Source organism: Mytilus edulis, chromosome 13 (assembly GCF_963676685.1).
Source record: "Mytilus edulis chromosome 13, xbMytEdul2.2, whole genome shotgun sequence".
In the NCBI taxonomy this organism is placed as follows: Eukaryota; Metazoa; Mollusca; class Bivalvia; order Mytilida; family Mytilidae; genus Mytilus; species Mytilus edulis.
In genome coordinates, this window is record NC_092356.1 from 67,169,124 (window position 1) to 67,187,942 (window position 18,819).

Sequence of the window (18,819 nt, forward strand, 5' to 3'; positions counted from 1 at the left end):
GTAGTCCTCCACAAAATTCCATCATTCAAGTATTACATATGCGAGAATGATTTATCTTAGATTGTTTTGGTTATTTATTGTAAGTCTCTTTTTTTTTAGTCATTTACCTTCTCAAGTATGTATACGTCCCCATCTTTCATTATTGACTATGAGCATCCCTGGCAAATGTTAATGCGGACAGGATGTTCCAAATTATACTTCGGTGGTCATGAATCCATACTTTTTTGTCTTTCATCTCTTCATTTGGTTGATTTGTAGTTGGTCTGTTTGTTTCGGGTGGGAGTTTTCGGGTGTGTTTTGTATAGATTTTTGCTAAACAGCTCGATTGTGGTTTGTTTTCTTTTAACACGAATGTTCTTGACTTTTAATTTGATATAAATGGATTTTAGTTGAGTAACTTTTAATTTTGACACTATTATTTTCAATATAGCAATAAGTATTATTTGCATACCTTCAGCATGGTCATGTATGACATAAATTTGTCATGTACAATGAATTCGTCAAAATCTATCACTGCAACGAATTCATATCCTTGAAAATATGTCTGACATGTGTATACAGCAACCTGTTCATCATGCGAGCTTTGTTCCAAATGCCAATTTGTCGACTCAAATCCACGGTCTAAAATCATTATATCATAAATATCAGTCAATGTTACTAATAAATTTGATAAACTTCAAACGTCTATGAAAATATCAACAAAATGAAGACATATTTTGTGTAATTATATTATCGTTTGCATTTTTCTAAATACTTTCGTAATGGGGATAGAGGAAAATATGTCAAATGAACCCGATATTTCTTAAGAAATTGGGCATAAAAACATGTGCAGAAAAGGTCAAGGTGAAAATCATAAATTTTGGAAATAAAAAAAAAAAGCATGGCAAAAAAAGAAAAACGACGGTTGACAGTTTTAGAATGTTGCTATTTATGAATGAAAAGTCCACAGTTACATAGCTGAATCATTTCTTTTATCGTTATATTTATTTCTAAACCGGCTTTCTTTATTTATTTATAAAAACTCTCTTCGTTTTGTATGTTTTGATACTTCCTTTGGTATCTTTCGCCTCTTTTTCTCTAAAATCAAATCATGATTTAGAGTAGTAAGCACTATAACAATAAATCGATCTTTGTCAGTTTTAAAATAGAAATAGAAATTTACTGTCGAATATTTCACAATAGAATGTAAAAGGTTTTGAAAAGACTAGACAACATTAATTTTGAAACAAAATAGTGGTATTTTTGTTTTTGTGGTCCTCAAATAATTATGATTTAGAAAATGTTTTTCTTTGAACCAAAATATTGTAAATTCTCCAAACTCTCAATACATGGTTTGACTAATTAATCAGCAGAATGCATTTATTATTCTGTTCCAAAGAAAATAAATTAGTTATACATGTACATATAACGGTAAAAGTTGGTGTGATTGCCAATGAAAAAATCCTAAAACAGTCCAAATAAATGTAAGCAAATATACTTAGGTAACCTAGCGACTTTCAACATCTGACCATCAAAATGTGATTTTTATGATGGATAACGTATATGGTATCAACACTTGTATTTATCAATATGCAACTTATTGAATCGTGCTTGATACTTGGAAAACTTGATTAAACTTGTATGTACTGATAGTAATGCAACAAATATGATATACAGCATCAAACAACAACCGGTTTTTCGCTGGTTCCAGGGTTGGGACAGGTACATACACAATGTGGCGAACATAAACATGTTTGCTGGCGCCATTTTTTCCCCTAATACGAGACAGTCTTGTTATAGCCCAACAAACTAGGAAAAATTAGTAGAGAAAAGGGTTTAACTCATCAATTCAATACAAAACACGAAATATATATGTATAAACGCCTAAAAAGTGTACAAAACAACACCATTATTAAAAAAATATTTAAATGTAATTATCTATAAATATTTCGGAAAACAAATATCCGTCATCAGTATGATCATGATGTAAAATAATTCATAACAATCTCTTCTGATTCTATGAATTTATACAATTATAACCAAACACAACGCTTATACAATTCACAAATTTAAATATGACGTATGTTAAGTACACACATTGTTCACACACAAAAAAAAAGACAAACATCGTTTTTTCTTTCCGAAGCATTCCGTACAACAAAACTATCAGGTTGAAGCGGATTAACTCAACGGAATCAAAATTTAATAACCGTTTGGGACAACTCACGCAGCAACTTCAATCAAGAGGTTATAAGAACAATCTTTTCTTTAAAGCAAAAGAAAAAGACCGAAGAAACCTACTTGAATGCAAAGAAAAGACGGACCAGACAAATAAAATTACGTGTGTTGTTAGCTTTCATCCTGACCTGACTGTTAGTTCATCAATTGTCTACAAACAATGGCGTCGTATTGAAAATGATGCTTTCTCAAAAAGATGTTTCCATCACCTCCCGTCATGATTTATAACAGACCCAAAAAACTCAAATATATTCTAGTAACATCTCATGTCTCTGAACAATGCGCTTTGGTAATAGGCGATTATACACCATGCAGAAGAGGCAACTATAAGTGCTACAAAGTCGCCAACATTGAAACCCCAGTCTTCAGCACAGTCACAAAAAATAAATAACACCAAACCATAATAGTAGAATAATTAAATGTTAAATATTTCGGATAACAGATATCCTTCATTAGTATGATCACATATTTCAATTATATCTAAAACAATACTTATATCTTAAACAGTATACTTCACATAGAACTACATTTATTACGAGGTAATCATGATAATACTGATTAAGGATATCTGTTACCTGTTATCCGAAATATACGAATAAAACTTCAACACCCTAATTGAAACATTAATAGTTCTAATAGACTTTCAATAGATATACGCAATATTGCACAAGGTAATAGATACATGAATAAACGTAACTTTCAACAAAAGGAGCAGGATAATTTGACTGAACTGTTTCAAAGTCACAACACTTAAAACTTTTGGAAATACATTGGTAAAACTGGTATTGCGAATGAACGTCGCCAAAACATTCCATTCAAAGTAAAAACAGATGACGGCTTTAGTAGTGATGTTGATGTTGTCATGAACAAATAGAAAGCAGATTATGAAAAACTATTTAATTCTGGTGATAATGGTAACTTTGATAACAATCATCTGCTCTGTTACGAGACAAGATTTCATTGACGATGTAAATAGGACTACATTTAATAAAGCAGTCGGCTTTGACTATATTCCTGCGGAAAGTTTACGCAAAAGCATATGTGTAGACCTGTTATTTAAACTTATTACATTTTGCTTAAAAGGAATTATAAATCCTATTCCCAAAAATTAGTGGTTGTAAATTCGATCCCATGTGCTATAGAGGTATAACTATTTTATCTATCCCATGTAAAATTTTGGCTGACATTTTGAATAAGGGTTTAAATAAATGGCTTAATGAAAATGAAATTTTATGTGATGAACAGAACGGTTTTTGAAAAGGTAGAAACTATACTGATCATATTTATGTATAAGATAATATTGTCAAAAGCAGAAAAATGCAAAAAAGGATACAATTTTATGTTTTGTTGACTCAAAGAAAGTATTTGATACTGTTGATAGAAACTGTCTACTATTTAAATTGAGTACAATTGGTAATAGTGGTATATTTTTAAATTGTATTACTTTTTTATACAGTAATGGCAATTGTGAAATCAAAGTAAATAACTTTATGACCTCCTTTTTTCCTGTTGTTCTTGATGTAAAACAATGCTGTGTTTTACCGCCGACCTTATTGTCTATCTATGTAAATGATTTAGTCTCAGATATTAAAGAAGCAATTTGTGGTATTCAAATAGATGAATTAAAGGTCTCTTAGTTATTATATGCATTGTATTGATTGCACCTGATGCAGATAAACTGCAAAAGCAGTTGGACATTCGAACAATAGATGTGAAATTACTCGTCAGAAATTAAGAAATTAAGAAAACACTGAATCCAAAATTATATGCCCAAGTCGTGTGACAAGACTTACCAGCATCCAACAATACTAGAGATTAAGGTCAATCCGAACCAAGACCCAATCGAGGAACCAATACTAAAACATATAGAAGAACTAATTTTCAATCACGGGAAAGGAATAGTAACAGTGGTACGAAAAATGATAACCGACCAAAAAGATTTAACTTTGAACACAGGAGAAATAATAACTCCAAGAATAACTATTTTGGACAAAATCAAAACAGAAATAAAGAACCAGAATATAGAATAAACGATCGAAACAACTGATTTAACGATTACAATTATCAACATTATAATCCGGAGAAATGAGAACATTTTTTATATCTGGACCAACGATAACAAGACATGAGTTGGAACCCCAGACCAACGAATACCAAAATTAATAATAAACTTAACGACGAATGAACTTTCTCAAGACCAAATTAACATTACTACACAGAAATACAGGTTGATATCTTTTGTAGAAAACTACGCTTAAGTAAACATGTTTTTATCAAGACAATGAAGATGAATCTATAGTTCGAAACAAAAGCGACTTTTTTAAGATGTGTCCCGAAGATAAAATTCCACGTGAAGCCAATGCGCTCTATTTTATTGACTGTACACTTTATATAGGAACTGAAATTCGGTCCTTGAATATGATTCCGTTACTATTAGTTAACGTCACAAGTCTTTACTATTAACGATAACAATTCAGTATGATGAACTGTAGGATATGCAGTGAAATCGCTAATAGAAACAATGTTCGATTTATTACGATGTTTGTGTTTTTTATTTTTAAACTATATATTTATATATATATATATACGAAGGAAGAACACAAAATTTACTAGATTTGTAGATCTAACATTGTTGGGCTGATGTTTAGACGAATTATATATACAGAATGTATTTTCAGCCTTGCATCACCATCACTGCTAATGATCCGATGGATACAATCTGTTTTATATTTAATGCGTTTCCGTTAGTTTTGGTTTGTAACCCGGATTTGGTTTTTTTCTATCGATTTATGAGTTTTGAACATCGGTATACTACTGTTGCCTTTATTCAGGTTTAGACGTACTTATAATAAAATTATTTCAGTGACTGCATCTTACATTAATATGTAGGATCCTTTACAATAGATAATTCAGCGGATCTGTAACAATTCCATCTTCATCATGTTTTCATGTCTTATATAATAGGTACTGTGTTACGACGCTAGATTAAAACTGACTAGGAAAGTTAACACCCGGCCACCGAAAGCTCTTTTTGAAGAGCGTAGGTAATCGAGTGTTCTAGCGCGTCGGTCACAGTGCAATGAAATTTGGTGCCATGATATCTCAGAAGTATGAGTTCGAATCCCTGTGAGGGAATAGCAAACAATTTGCTAACGCAAATTAACAGCTCTTACATTGTTGGGCTGATGTTTAGATCTGTAAATTGTTTAGCTATAAAAAGCCCCGAAATGACAATGTTAACCAATTCAAACGACAAAACTAACGGACGTATTCATGTACAAAAAATGAACGAAAAACAATGTTTAGACAAAATGTATATATAGAGAGCCCAGGTGGTCGTGTGGTCTAGCGGGACGGCTGCAGTGCAGGCGATTTGGTGTCACGATCTCACAGTAGCATGGGTTCGAATCCCGGCGAGGGAAGAACCAAAAATTTGCGAAAGCAAATTTACAGATCTAACATTGTTGGGTTGATGTTTAGACGAGTTGTATATATATATATATATATATTTTTATATTAGTGAATTAAAACTATTCATACCGGAAATGTTGGATTTTTTAGTAATCTATATATATTTTTATATATATATATATACATACCTCCTTTTGTTATTTTACAAACAAAAACAGAATACTCTTGTTTGATTCATTTTTTCCACCTTTGCCAAATAAAGAGAGACAACTCAGATGTAAGGTCAGATAATTCAGATAAAGTTATATTTACAAGATAATGTGTTTGTAATTGACCTATTGTATTATGTGGCAAGAAAACGGGTCATGACCCCATTTTCCTTTTATTTTATCTGATAGCATAATATTAAATCTATCTTCTCATACTTTATCTTATTAATTCTATGGTTTAGTTTTTCGTTTTATGGCAGAAAATTGGGTTTTCAATGCATAGTCTTTACAAAACCTGTCAATTTAACAACCTCTAGTGTTTTTTTGAATTACGAACAATGCCGGGACGTCACATACCTCCTTAATGACGTCGCCCATACTGATGCTAAATCAGTTATCCCGAAGAGTCCATATAGAAGGACGAAATCGATTTAACTGTTAACCTTTTTACTTATTTTACTATTTATTTTGTGATATGCATCTGCACATGTGCTTTAAACGCATATACATATATAATTTGTCTTAAAATAAGTCCAAAAACGTTAGATCTTTAAATTTGCTTTCGTAAATGTTTTGTTCTTTCCTCGCCGGGTTTCAAACTCATGCTGCTGAGATATCGTGACACTAAATCGCCTTGCACTGTATAAGACATGCTAGACCACTCGGCCTCCTAGGCTTCACAAAAATAAAGCTTTCGGAGGCTGTGTGTTACCTTTATTCGTCAGTTTTAATCAAGCGTCGTAAGTAATACAGTTCATGATATATCCGCTGAAATGTCTATTGTAAAAGATTCTATAAATAAAAAAGATACAGTCACAAAAGTAATTATATTTATAAGTACGTCTTATTATAAAAACCAGTGATAACTCTATAACAGATTCATCTATCGGATCACCAGCAATAATGGTGAGACAAGGCTTTGTACATTCTGTATATATAATGGTCCAATAAAACACCAACCAAACAATGTTAAATCTGTAAATTTGCTTTCGCAATTTTTTTATTCTTCCCTCGCCGGGATTCGAACTCATGCTACTGAGATTTCGTGGCACATTTATGTTTATTTTTTAGAGGCAACCAATAGAAGTTTGCAAGAATCTCAAATAATACATACAATTTGTGAGCTATTTCACTGTACAGTAGCCAAAAGTTTTTGGTGATATTTGTGTAAACAGTGGATATCACTTCTAACCTCTCATTAGAACTGTCAGAATATTCTGTCATAGAACTGTTCTAGCCTGTTCTAGAACAGTTCTACCTAGAACAGTTCTACCCTAGAACTGTTCTAAGTAGAACTGTCAGAATCAGTTCTAGGTAGAACTGACTAAATGAGTTCTAGGGTAGAACTGTCTAAATCAGTTCTAGGTAGAACTGTCCAAATCACTTCTAACCGTAGAACTGTCAGCAGAACTGACTATATCAATGCAGTAAGGGCACTTTAGAATTTAGAAGAAATAAATCAATTCCAATAATTTGCTATATAATAGCAGATTTTCTATATTTTTTACTGATCAAACGTTACATGTACAAATATCGAAGTGAATAGAAGGTTATCCAACTCATCGGAGACATATTTTTATAAGAATGCATACGGAAACATCATTGTTTACGTTTCTTCGTTCCCCGTTTTTAACAGTCTCTTCCTAAATATAACTCTGCATTTAATTCATGGAATTTTAATCATAATTTACCTTGTTTGCCTTGGATTTACATTCATTTAAGATTCTGTTTTGACAAATGTTCAAACGAAAATTGTACAGTGGATGAATTATGGGATATTAATGAAAAAAGTGTTGTATAACGTAAAAAAAACTATATATACATTTTCACCATCTCGTCAATTTATCTGGGAATCTGGAACTCAGAAAAATATATTCGATCTGAACATGAATGAAACATTTGCCCCTGGACGTCCGGCAAACAAACAAAATCATGCATTTTTCTTTGCCTTCTTCAAATTATATTAACAGTATACTATTGCAAGAAGAGAACTTTCCATACATGTACATTTGTACTTTTTATTTTATGTTTAAAATAAAGTATATGAATCAGTCATGTGAGTGTTGGATGATGCCGTTGAATAGTTTTGTTTAAATAAAAAAAAACATCACAAACTACTGACTTAAACATGTTAAAAAGTCACTTTAGTGACGGTTCATTATTATGGATACAGAGAGGAAATAACGGCGCGCTAAATTCTTAGATATGGTATGAATACACCTTGTCGCTATTTGTCTGCCATTACTGGATATCAAACAGGTTCCTTTAAAGTTTGACGTAATAAAACAAAATATCTGACGCCACAATGGAAAAGTGATTGTTGTTTGCTTCAAAAGTTCAAGAGGCTCGGTCAGCCGGGATTAGCGATAAGGTGTATTGTGTTTCAAAGTTTCAAAGTCATTTTTATCATACGATCCGTCCTCACATAGAAATATTATTGGTTTACAATGAGGCAATATATATTTATATGATATTAAAAGTGTAGATATGTTAAGTTTCGGTTGTTGCGGTCAAATTATTTTGTTAAAACGACTCTGTCTCAGTCTGATATATCGAAACTACTGAAATTTGTTTACAATTCAATATTTTGAATAAAAAGAGGACTTGCTGATACTCTAAATTGATGTGGAAATTTTTTTGTAGCAAATGTGTTCCAATATTCATTTATATTGCTGTCATTTGAATTATACAATCCATCGTAATATGTATTACTATAAGTGATTTAGTATGCGGCTATATATTTATTAACATTTACCTAACAAAGTGTAAATATGGTCAGTTTTGGTTGATGCTGTCACATATGGTAAGTTTTGGTTGGTGCTGTCAAATATGGTCAGTTTTGGTTGATGCGGACAAATAATGTTGTTATATTCATGAGTCAGTCTGAGATATCAAAACTACTGAAATTAGTTTACGATTCAAAATTTTGATTAAAAAGAGGACATGCTGGCACTATAAACTGATGTGAGCATAATTTTGTTTTCCAATATTGCTTTCATTTATATTAAACAATCCATCCTGGTATAAAAATTTAAGTGATTTACTTTGCGGCTTTTAAGATTGACATCATGTACATAATAAAGTGGAATTATGGTCAGTTTTGGTTGATGCGGACAAATTATTTTGTTATACCAGTCAGTCTGAGGTATGAAACTATGGATATTTGTTTATGATGCAATATTTTGAATAAAAAAGAGGACATGCTGGCATTCTAAATTGATGCAAATGAAATAAGGTAGCATTGTGTTCCAATATTTCTATCATTTGTATTTTCATGATTTTACAATTCATCCTTACATAAAAATATTACAGATTTACTATGCGACTATATAAGAGTTACATAAAAAAGAGAAAATATGGTCAGTTTTGGTTGATTCGGTCAAATATGGTCAGTTTTGGTTGATGCTGTCAAATATGGTCAGTTTTGATTGATGCAGACAAATAATTTTGTTACATGAGTCAGTCTGAGGTATGAAAACTACTGATATTTGTTTCTGGTCATTGATTTCCAATATTGTAGTTATTTATATACTACAGTCCCTCTTGACCTAAAATTGTAACTGAATTATTGTGCACTATTTAGATTTACATTTTAAAAAGGCAAATACGGTAAGTTTTGGTTGATGCGGTTAACAGATTTTATTACATGACTTAGTCTGAAGTATGAAAACTACTGACATTTGTTTATGATTCAATATTTTGAATAAAAAGAGGACATGCTCATTGGCAGATCAAGGGGGGGGGGGGGGGGGGGGGTCCAAGAGTTGGAACCCCCATTTTTGACGATCAATGCAGTTGAATGGGAGCATATAGTTGGAACCCCCCTTTACTCATGGTTGGACCCCCCCCCCCCCTTTAAAATGGCTGGATCTGCCCCTGCGTGTTGGCACTATAAATTGTTTTCCAATATTGCTGTACCTTGTATAGTACAGTCCCTCTTGACTTAAAATTAAAACTGAAGTAATGTGCAGCTATATAGAATTTCAGAAAGAAAGAGCAAATAATGTCATTTTAGATTGATGTGGTCAAAAGAATTTTGTTAAACAGGTCCTTCCGAGGTATGAAAACTACTCGTTAACAGATATTACATTTGGTTAATAAGGTCAGATTATTATGTTATGTGATAACGAGCCATCCTGACTCCCGAAATAACAAATGTAAAACAATTCAAATAATAATCCCCCCCCCCACCCATAATACTAACGGCCTAATTAATGTACAAAAAAAATGAAAGAAAAACAAATAATTTATGTAACACATCAACAAAAGAAAATCACTGAATTACGGGCTCCTGACTTGGAACAGGCACATACATGCAGAATATAGCGGGGTTAAACATGTTCTCTTGCCGATTATAAATCTGAAATAAAACCGGCAAAATAGCAAAACTCTATATAATATTAATCGCTATTTTGCCGAAGCCTTTATATTTAGAAAAATATTTCTTAAAACTTATAAATCAATTCTAGCTGTGGAATTTATAAATCAATTTTAGCCGTAGAATTTATAAATCAATTCTGGCCGTAGAATTTATAAATCAATTGTAGCCGTAGAATTTGAAATCAATTCTAACCGTAGAACTGTTCTAGAAATAGAACGGACCAGATATTTGGTCAGTTCTAGCTAGAACTGTCTAAAACTGTTCTAGGGTAGAACTGTCAGGATCAGTGCTAGGTAGAACTGTCCAAATCAGTTCTAGGTAGAACTGACCAAATCAGTTCTAGGTTAGAACTGTTCTAGCTAGAACTGACTAAAAGGTGTCAGGCTAACAGTTCTACGTACTGTCCTAGAACAGTTCTCCTGACAGATTCTGACAGATTTAATGAGAGGTTAGAAGTGATCTCCACTGTAGTAACTAACTTTCTTTTTATCGTCGATATATTTTTATTTTCATTCCTTGTACCGATAAAATTTAGTAATTGTTTTTACTAGTTTGTGTTATCGAAAACCCTTGTGTAGTAATATTTCAGTAATACAGATATTTCTTTCGTTGAAATCAAATACTTTTTTATAAATACGTGCGGATTGAGAAATATAAACACCACAAGAAGGTGACAATGGAACGAAACTATATAGACAATGGATGATTAACAATAGAAAATGATTACTCATCTCTTTTATCATAAATGTTGGTATTAAATTTCCCGTTAAAGACATAGATATCAAGATCCAGTAAAGAGTAGTGTTCATTGTTAGTACTTTATTTAAAGTCAATTCAGCAGGAAAAATATCTTTAATATACACACTGATGTCGTCTTTATTGAGAGCCCATATAACATCAAATATATAAAAGCGTTATTAAATTTTGGTATCATATGTTGTTTTGATGGGTATATGCTCATTTTAATCATTAAATGTAATTTTATAACTAGAGGCTCTAAAGAGCCTGTGTAGCTCACCTTGGTGAACGTGAATATTAAACAAAGAACACATGACAAAATTGTGTTTTGGTGATGGTGATGTGTGTTTAGATCTTAACGTACTTAACATTCTTGCTGCTTACAATTATCTCTATCTATAATGAACTTGGCCCACCAGTTTCAGTGGACAATTATAGTGAAAATTTACAAATTTTATGAAAATTGTTAAAAATTGACTATAAAGGGTAATAACTCCTTAGGGGGTCAATGTTGACTTATTTTTAGGTCTTACTTTGTTGTACATTATTCCTGTTTACAGTTTATCTCTAACTATAATAATATTCAAAATAATAACAAAAAAACGGCAAAATTTCCTTAAAATTGCCAATTCAGGGACAGCAACTTAACAACGGGTTATCCGATTCATCTGAAAATTCTATGGTAGACATATCTTCACCTGTCAAAATTGCTCTAAATGCTTTGGTTTTGAGTTATAAGCCAAAAACTGCATTTTGCCCCTATGTTCTATTTGTAGCCATGGAAGCCATCTCGGTTGGTTGGCCGGGTCACTGGACACATTTTTTAAACTAGATACCCCAATGATGATTGTGGCCAAGTTCGGTTCAATTTGCCCAGTAGTTTCAGAGGAGAATAATTTTCTAAAAGATTACTAATGTTTACGAAAAATGGTTAAAAATTGACTATAAAGGGCAATAACTCCTACAGGGGTCAACTGACCATTTTGGTCATGCTGACTTATTTGTAAATCTTACTTTTCTGAGCATTATTGCTGTTTACAGTTTATCTCTATCTTTAATAATATTCAAGATAATAACCAAAAACAGCAAAATTTCCTTAAAATTACCAATCCAGGGGCAGCAACCTAACAACGGGTTGTCCGATTCATTTGTAAATTTCAGGGCATCTTGATTGTTTGGCCGGGTCACCGGGCACAATTTTTAAACTAGATACCCCAATGATGATGGTGGCCAAGTTTGGTTAAATTTGGCCCAGTAGTTTCAGAGGAGAAGATTTATGTAAAAGTTAACGACGACGGACGACAGACGACGGACGACAGACGACGGACGACAGACGACAGACGACGGACGACAGACGACAGACGACGGACGCCGGCGCCAAGTAATGAGTGCTCTTTGGGCCAGGTGAGCTAAAAATACAGAACTAAGTCCCTATTGGAATTCCGAAAAAGGCATACTTGTTGTCACATGTCTGTAAATTTGGTGTTTCATGATGAATTGTATAATATATTATTAAATTACTGTAATATACAATAGTCCGGCCGATTGGTGCAGATATAGAGCAGAATTGCTCACTTGATGAAGAAAGCATGAAACTTTGCATAGTAGTTCTTGGTTATATACCCCTTGATTTTAGCTATGGACCCACTCTGAATAATCCAATATGGCTGCCATTTTCAAGATGGCGGAAAAACGGTATAAATATCAAGATTGTCCTAAAGGTATTCTATATAATTTCGAAAATTTCGAAAAACATGTACACACGTATATCTTCAGTTTTAATATTTTTTTAATTTTTTTTTAATTTCATTAATACTACTTAGCTAGTACAAACATATTACGTCTTAGTATCATAGGATTGATGGTTTGGCATAAAATGTAAACAATATTGGAACACAGTTACAAAATAACTGGAGTGTGTAGTTTTGCAAAAATGTTTTGTTTCTTTTGTTAGCGGTATCAGATTTAAGAAATCTTAGGAAATGAAGATGATTCGTATAATAAAAATTCTTTCCATTATCGATAAATAACCTTAATTAGCTGACTATGAGGTATGGGCTTTGCTCATTGTTGAGGGCCTACGGTGATTTATAATTGTTTATGTATGTGTCATTTGATCTCTGGTGGAGAATTGTTGTATTAGCAATCATACCACATCATCTTTTTTTATATTGATATATAAATTGAATAGCACCAGATTCGTAATTCGAATTATGTGTTTTATAGATGCTCGGTTCCCAGATACTTGAAAATCTTAAACATAATTGAATTTGAAATAAAAGAGATGATAAAATCAAAGCAGACCAAAAGTATAGACAAACCCCGTATTTAAAGCTAAGCACAAGGAAGAGACATTACTGGATTTACGTTGATTTGCAATATTTTCACAACTGGTTTCAATCGAGCAATATTCATATTATCATGGCCACATTCTCAGATACACAGGTTAGCCTGTCATCAGAACTGGTAGAAGGAAATCTTGTCTACATGTGTGGACCGGACCTGACATATCAACAGGATCTAGGAAGTCCTATAAAGCAGACCTACCACCTATAAAGTAAAGTTGTTTGTCTGCTCTAAATATTCAAAGTTAACTTAGAAAGCAGCCGCAATGTTATATTTGATACATGGTATGACCGTAATCAGGTTATTGTAAACAGAATAACAAAGAATATTACCTGTCTGTCCTGGCAAGACTGTTGGATACGGCAAAATTTTCAAAAAACCTTGTCTTTCGTAGAATGTTAACACTTTTAACGCCTCATCGTTTAAATATTGCAACATTACGAGAACTGTATCAACATGCATTAATTTCTGGTATTCAAACCATTCTGTGAGATGCCCAGGATTAAGATGGTTAAATGCAATTTTCGCACATACAGCTGTACCATGTTCCTTAATTATTGGATATATCACTGGCTTCACTGTAATACAGGGATCACACGGCATACCAGATTCCACTAGACCTACATACACAGTCTTGAATGTTTTGTGTTTTGTAGAACACATATATTGCCTAGCCGTCAGTTCTGGAAGGTTCGATCCATGGATATAGCTGTTTTTAATTTTTGCTTCAGAACGATGAATGCTTAACATGCGTTCTCCAAACAGACAACAGTCATAAGACGATAAATATGAAAAAGAACCATCGAGGACGTTGAGCACAATAAATTCAACTGATTGCCAATTTGATTTTGCCTCAGCTATTGAGTGAAATATATACACAGTTTCAAAAAGTGTGTCAGAAGGACAGTTTTCTCTATGCTGAAAGAAATTTTAAAAAAGTATTATTATGATTTTTTTTTAAATCCTATTCATTTGATTTTGGCTTTTTTTTAAAAACTATTTGCAACATTTTGCTGCTTCAGAGAGATCCTATAATCCTAATTTTAATCCAAATATATAATAGGCAACAAAGATGATTATACAAAAGAGACATTATGGTTATATACTCAAACGTTCAAAATGGACAGTCGTGTCAAAGGGTTGATTATTTTATACCCGAAAATGAGTTTGCGAAGCGTGTAAAAATAAAACACAATACAACAAAATATCTATAGAACATTGCAAAATTTGGGATACTATTTTTATCCCAATAAGTCTGAAATAGTTATCCTGTAAAATGTGATGAAGGAAAGTATTTGTTGCAGGGAGAAGGATGAGTGGCTGCGATGCTTTCAATTGTATCCCTTTCTTTTTAAAAGTGAAGCTATATTGTTTCTTAAATTGTGTTCAAACTGCTCAAATCATGCTTGAATTTATTCTAATTTTACATTGGGTTGATCCTTTATGCTGAATATTTTTATCTCGAGCGAAAGCGAGGGGTTAAATATCGGTACAATCGACAAACCTGTAAAAAAATCAGTATAAGTTTAAGCTACCGTCAGGTATTTCTATTCAAATAGTACAAATACGGCAGTTTTCAATGTACATACAAACAATTTTAAAATTTACCTAGACAATGTTAGCATACAGGGTTAAAAAATCAAAAGTATGTAAGAATAAATTTCAGAAATAGACCGAGATTTAGACTAATCCATGAGTTATATGTAGAATTTATAAGAATCCACTAATAGTTAATTTCACTACGCGATTGAATGATTGTGACGTTTGTGGTTCAACGTATATTGTAATTCATAATAGAAATATATCATAATGACGGGATCTTTTAAAGTACAGAGTCACGTTATAAGAACCAAAGAAATACAAAAAGTCGCATATACAAAACACGCCACAAAAATGAAATACAATACAAACACATTGACGAGCCACGTCTTCACAGAAAACTGAAATTCTTAAAAAAAAAACATTTGACAAAAATACTAAATATTGTCCTTATGTATCAATGTCTATATGTCAAAAAAAAAAAATTTATCGTAAAAGGTGGAAGTTTTTTTCGACATTTAAAACTGCAATTTATTTAATAATGGTCTTCAAATAGGGGTCATTTTGCTTTTCATCGATTGTTCGCAATATCATGAGAAAATAATTTACCATATTTTATATGAAGGGATAATAAAAGTGTTTAAGGTATATATGTGGGTTTTTTAAAAACATTAGTGGAAGACATGTTGAAAGTGTATTCTTGTTCAATATTCGAACGAATAGTGTTTGCATCACGCGATTTATATTCACAAACCCTGTTTGTTTTTTATGTTAGCACATTATTACATGCTTTTTTAGTGGTTTTATCAAATATTACTGAAAATAGATATTGTGGAAGATCGATAACCCTTCCTGAGCAACATCAACTTCTTTAAGGTAGTTTTCGTACATTTCGGTGTTATGTTTTGGGAACCATTGTTTGTCCTTTATCGCTTTAAAAATTTGGTCATGGTGTTTATGCGTGTACGTCGGACATGAAAGACTCATCTTGTTCCTACGCTCATTTGTATTTGTTCTTACCATCAATGTGCCCCCAAAATATTATTGGTAAAATTGTCATGGTGTAAATTTCTGTGATTTTATTTCATAATTTTTAATACTGTTTTATGTTGATACAAACTTTCACAAATCCATATGTCGTAATCTGCTTAAAGTACAATTAGTTAAATAGAACTTAATGTCATTTTGAGATAACGGATTAAGCTTAACAAGTTCTTGTGAATAGACCAAATTTGTCAAATTTGTATTAATTAGTGTTATTTTATATAAGGGTAACTCAACATTTGTTATAAAAAAGAGACATTCAGAAATTATAGTTAGTGAGGATAACCGAACGTTAGAATTCGGAACTTGCACTGCTTCTTTAAGGACTTTCCAGCGGACTGTACCGTTGTTATTGTTTTATGGTCCATATGTAACTTTGGTTTATGTTATCATATTGATTTAGTTTGAGTTCAACAATAGAACATTTAAAATTTCAACCTGTGTATTTCTTATTTATTCAAATCTACCGCTAGTTCCCCCGTGTTGTAAAAGTACAATACGTCAATGATTTTGGAATTTTTGGTGTGACAGCTACACAGTGATCTATTTCTTGGTGGCTATTTATTCTACATGTTCTACGTGTAATAAATTGACTATTTAGGAATTTGATTATGACTATACTTATTGCGAAATGCTAGAATTTTCAAATAAAAAAAAATAGACTATCAATCAATGTAAATAAACTCCTCATGAACAAGGCTTAAAATGTGTGCTTGCCTTTAGTCTGCAAAAGTCTCACCAATGACGCTGTAAAAGAAGAAGGAAACAAGGAGAAAATAAAGCACGATGTTGAAATGTATTGAGGACCATCAATGCAATGTGTTGTAAACAGTTTGTGTATAATTATGACTAGTTATGACCAAATCATTGATAATATATGTGAATGGTTAAGAGCTGACTACTGGGCATGTGGAAAAAACACACACGCAGAGGCATCGACAAAGAGGTTATATATAAACACATCATTGATAACAGGCGTACATTTTGTACGCCGGCTGCGCTTTTTGTGTATAAAAGCCACATTGGTGGCACTGGAATTAAAAAGTTAGAAAAGGCTAAAAAAAAAAGTATGAAGAGCATTTGAAGTTTTCCCCAAATTCAATATTTAACTGCATGTTACTGCAACATGACAATTTTTACAATCCCCGAGGGTATCCCCGAGGGTATCATCAGCTCAGTAATCAGGACTTCGGTTCTGACATGATTTAACAAACTTTACTAAAATTGTCAGTTTATAAATTTTGAAATTATTAAGAAAACATTATTTAACTTTCTCAGGCAAGGTTGGCTTTAGATGAATATTTTTTGGTTTTTTTTACATTTAGCTCTTCAACGGTTTTGGTACTTATACATCTTCGGATTTCAAATGTTTGGCTTTGAGCGTTCCTGATGAAGGTAAATCCAGAAAAGCGCTTCGGACGCAAGAAATTATTAAACGTGTTGTTTTCAATTTTTTACAAGAAAATAAGTGGAGAATGTTTTGGATAGGACTGTTCGTATGTAATTTGCTAACTATCTAATTTTCTATCTATTTATTTTTAGATTTTATGGACTAGCTTATTTTTTATAATTTGATTCCTGTAATTGTTTTCGTGATATTTAACTAACAAAAAAAATTTCAAGAAAGGACAGAAAAGTTTTCAATAGGCTAGCAACGAAACAGTTAAACTCCTTATATAACACAACAACTACTATTACGCTTTACATGTTGAAAGATATAACCAATTCGTGCATACACAAAACTACAAAGTAAAAAATACGTTTAAAGCAAATTAAATTTAAAATAGTAAGACTCTAAGAACTTCAACATATTGGTTAAAAAATTTAGTAAAAGAATTATCAAAAAATTTGTCAAAATGTCAATATAATTGTCATCAAAACTAGATATTATGAATGGACTAAAATTTGTGTATTCATAGTCCTATCTTTTAAAATGCTGAATGCTACTACTATTTTGTAAATATAAAAAACATTGGCTCATGATAAGATATTAAACCCTCTTTTACCCTGTTCCGGTTTTTTTCTCGAAGTCACAAGGGCCCTCAAATATCGTCTTTCTTTTAATCTCTCTATAAATGTAATGACTGACCCATCTATAACCTTTCAGCATGTGTACAATATGGATCAGTTGAAGTTTAATGAGGTATATCAGTGACAGTCTTTTCGCGTTTTAAGTATTTGCATATGTATGTTACAAGGTGTAAATGTAAATATGAAATATTATCAGTTAGATACACTATATATGCACGTTACATAACACTGAATGTAAACCAATCAATTGAAGGAGAACACAAAGCAGGGAAATGAGATATTTTATGAACGATTCAAACTGAGAAATTACTTATAATGAATGACAGAATTTGAATTTTTGCACAGAAAGGCAATATCTTTTTAAAATTCATTGAACATTTATACTTACATTGATATTAGTATTCATTCTCAAACCAAAATTACAGATAATCAAAACCAGACAAAACACCAGTCCCTTTATCGTCTTCAAATATTTCTTCTTCATACTTCAACTTCAATAAGGAAGTATGCAAAAATCATCCATCCGTCATCCCACGAAGAAGCATAAAAAAATATCTGATAGGTTACAAAACTTACAGTCATTTTAACGATACGCAAATTCTCTCATGCGCTACATGTAAGTTGTTTTTAAAATATATATTTTTCATATAAATACTTGATTATTAAATTTTTGTGAGTTTATAAAAAAAACCTCAACAATACGATTGAATATACTGACTGATTGAGAAAGTTGTTACGTACTGAATAAGAACGTTCAAGGATGACCAACATATCGCATCGAACTATTGAATAATTACCATTAATCAAAGGATTTATTAATATCCTTGTTCTTTTTTAAATGTATTTTCTAAATTTAGAAATCGTCATATTTTATTATTCGGTTTGTTTTAATTGAGCATGTGA

The 18,819-nt window shown here is 32.0% G+C and overlaps 1 protein-coding gene across 2 annotated transcripts in view; it reads right to left on the reverse strand.

Annotated features, from left to right (window-relative positions):
- LOC139500777 (uncharacterized) overlaps positions 1-18,485 on the reverse strand; it is a 68,337-nt gene extending 49,852 nt beyond the window's left edge. Inside the window, exons 1-3 of one of the 2 annotated variants that reach the window (XM_071289618.1) lie at positions 18,305-18,448; positions 13,635-14,220; positions 452-621 (exon numbers count right to left, since the gene is read on the reverse strand). In XM_071289618.1, coding sequence (XP_071145719.1) covers positions 452-621; positions 13,635-14,220; positions 18,305-18,400 — 852 coding nt within the window. In that variant the 5' untranslated portion in view covers positions 18,401-18,448. Of the gene's footprint in view, positions 1-451; positions 622-13,634; positions 14,221-18,304 lie in introns of both variants that reach the window. The other variant, XM_071289617.1, reaches the window with a different exon arrangement.
- Positions 18,486-18,819: the final 334 nt, after the last annotated feature.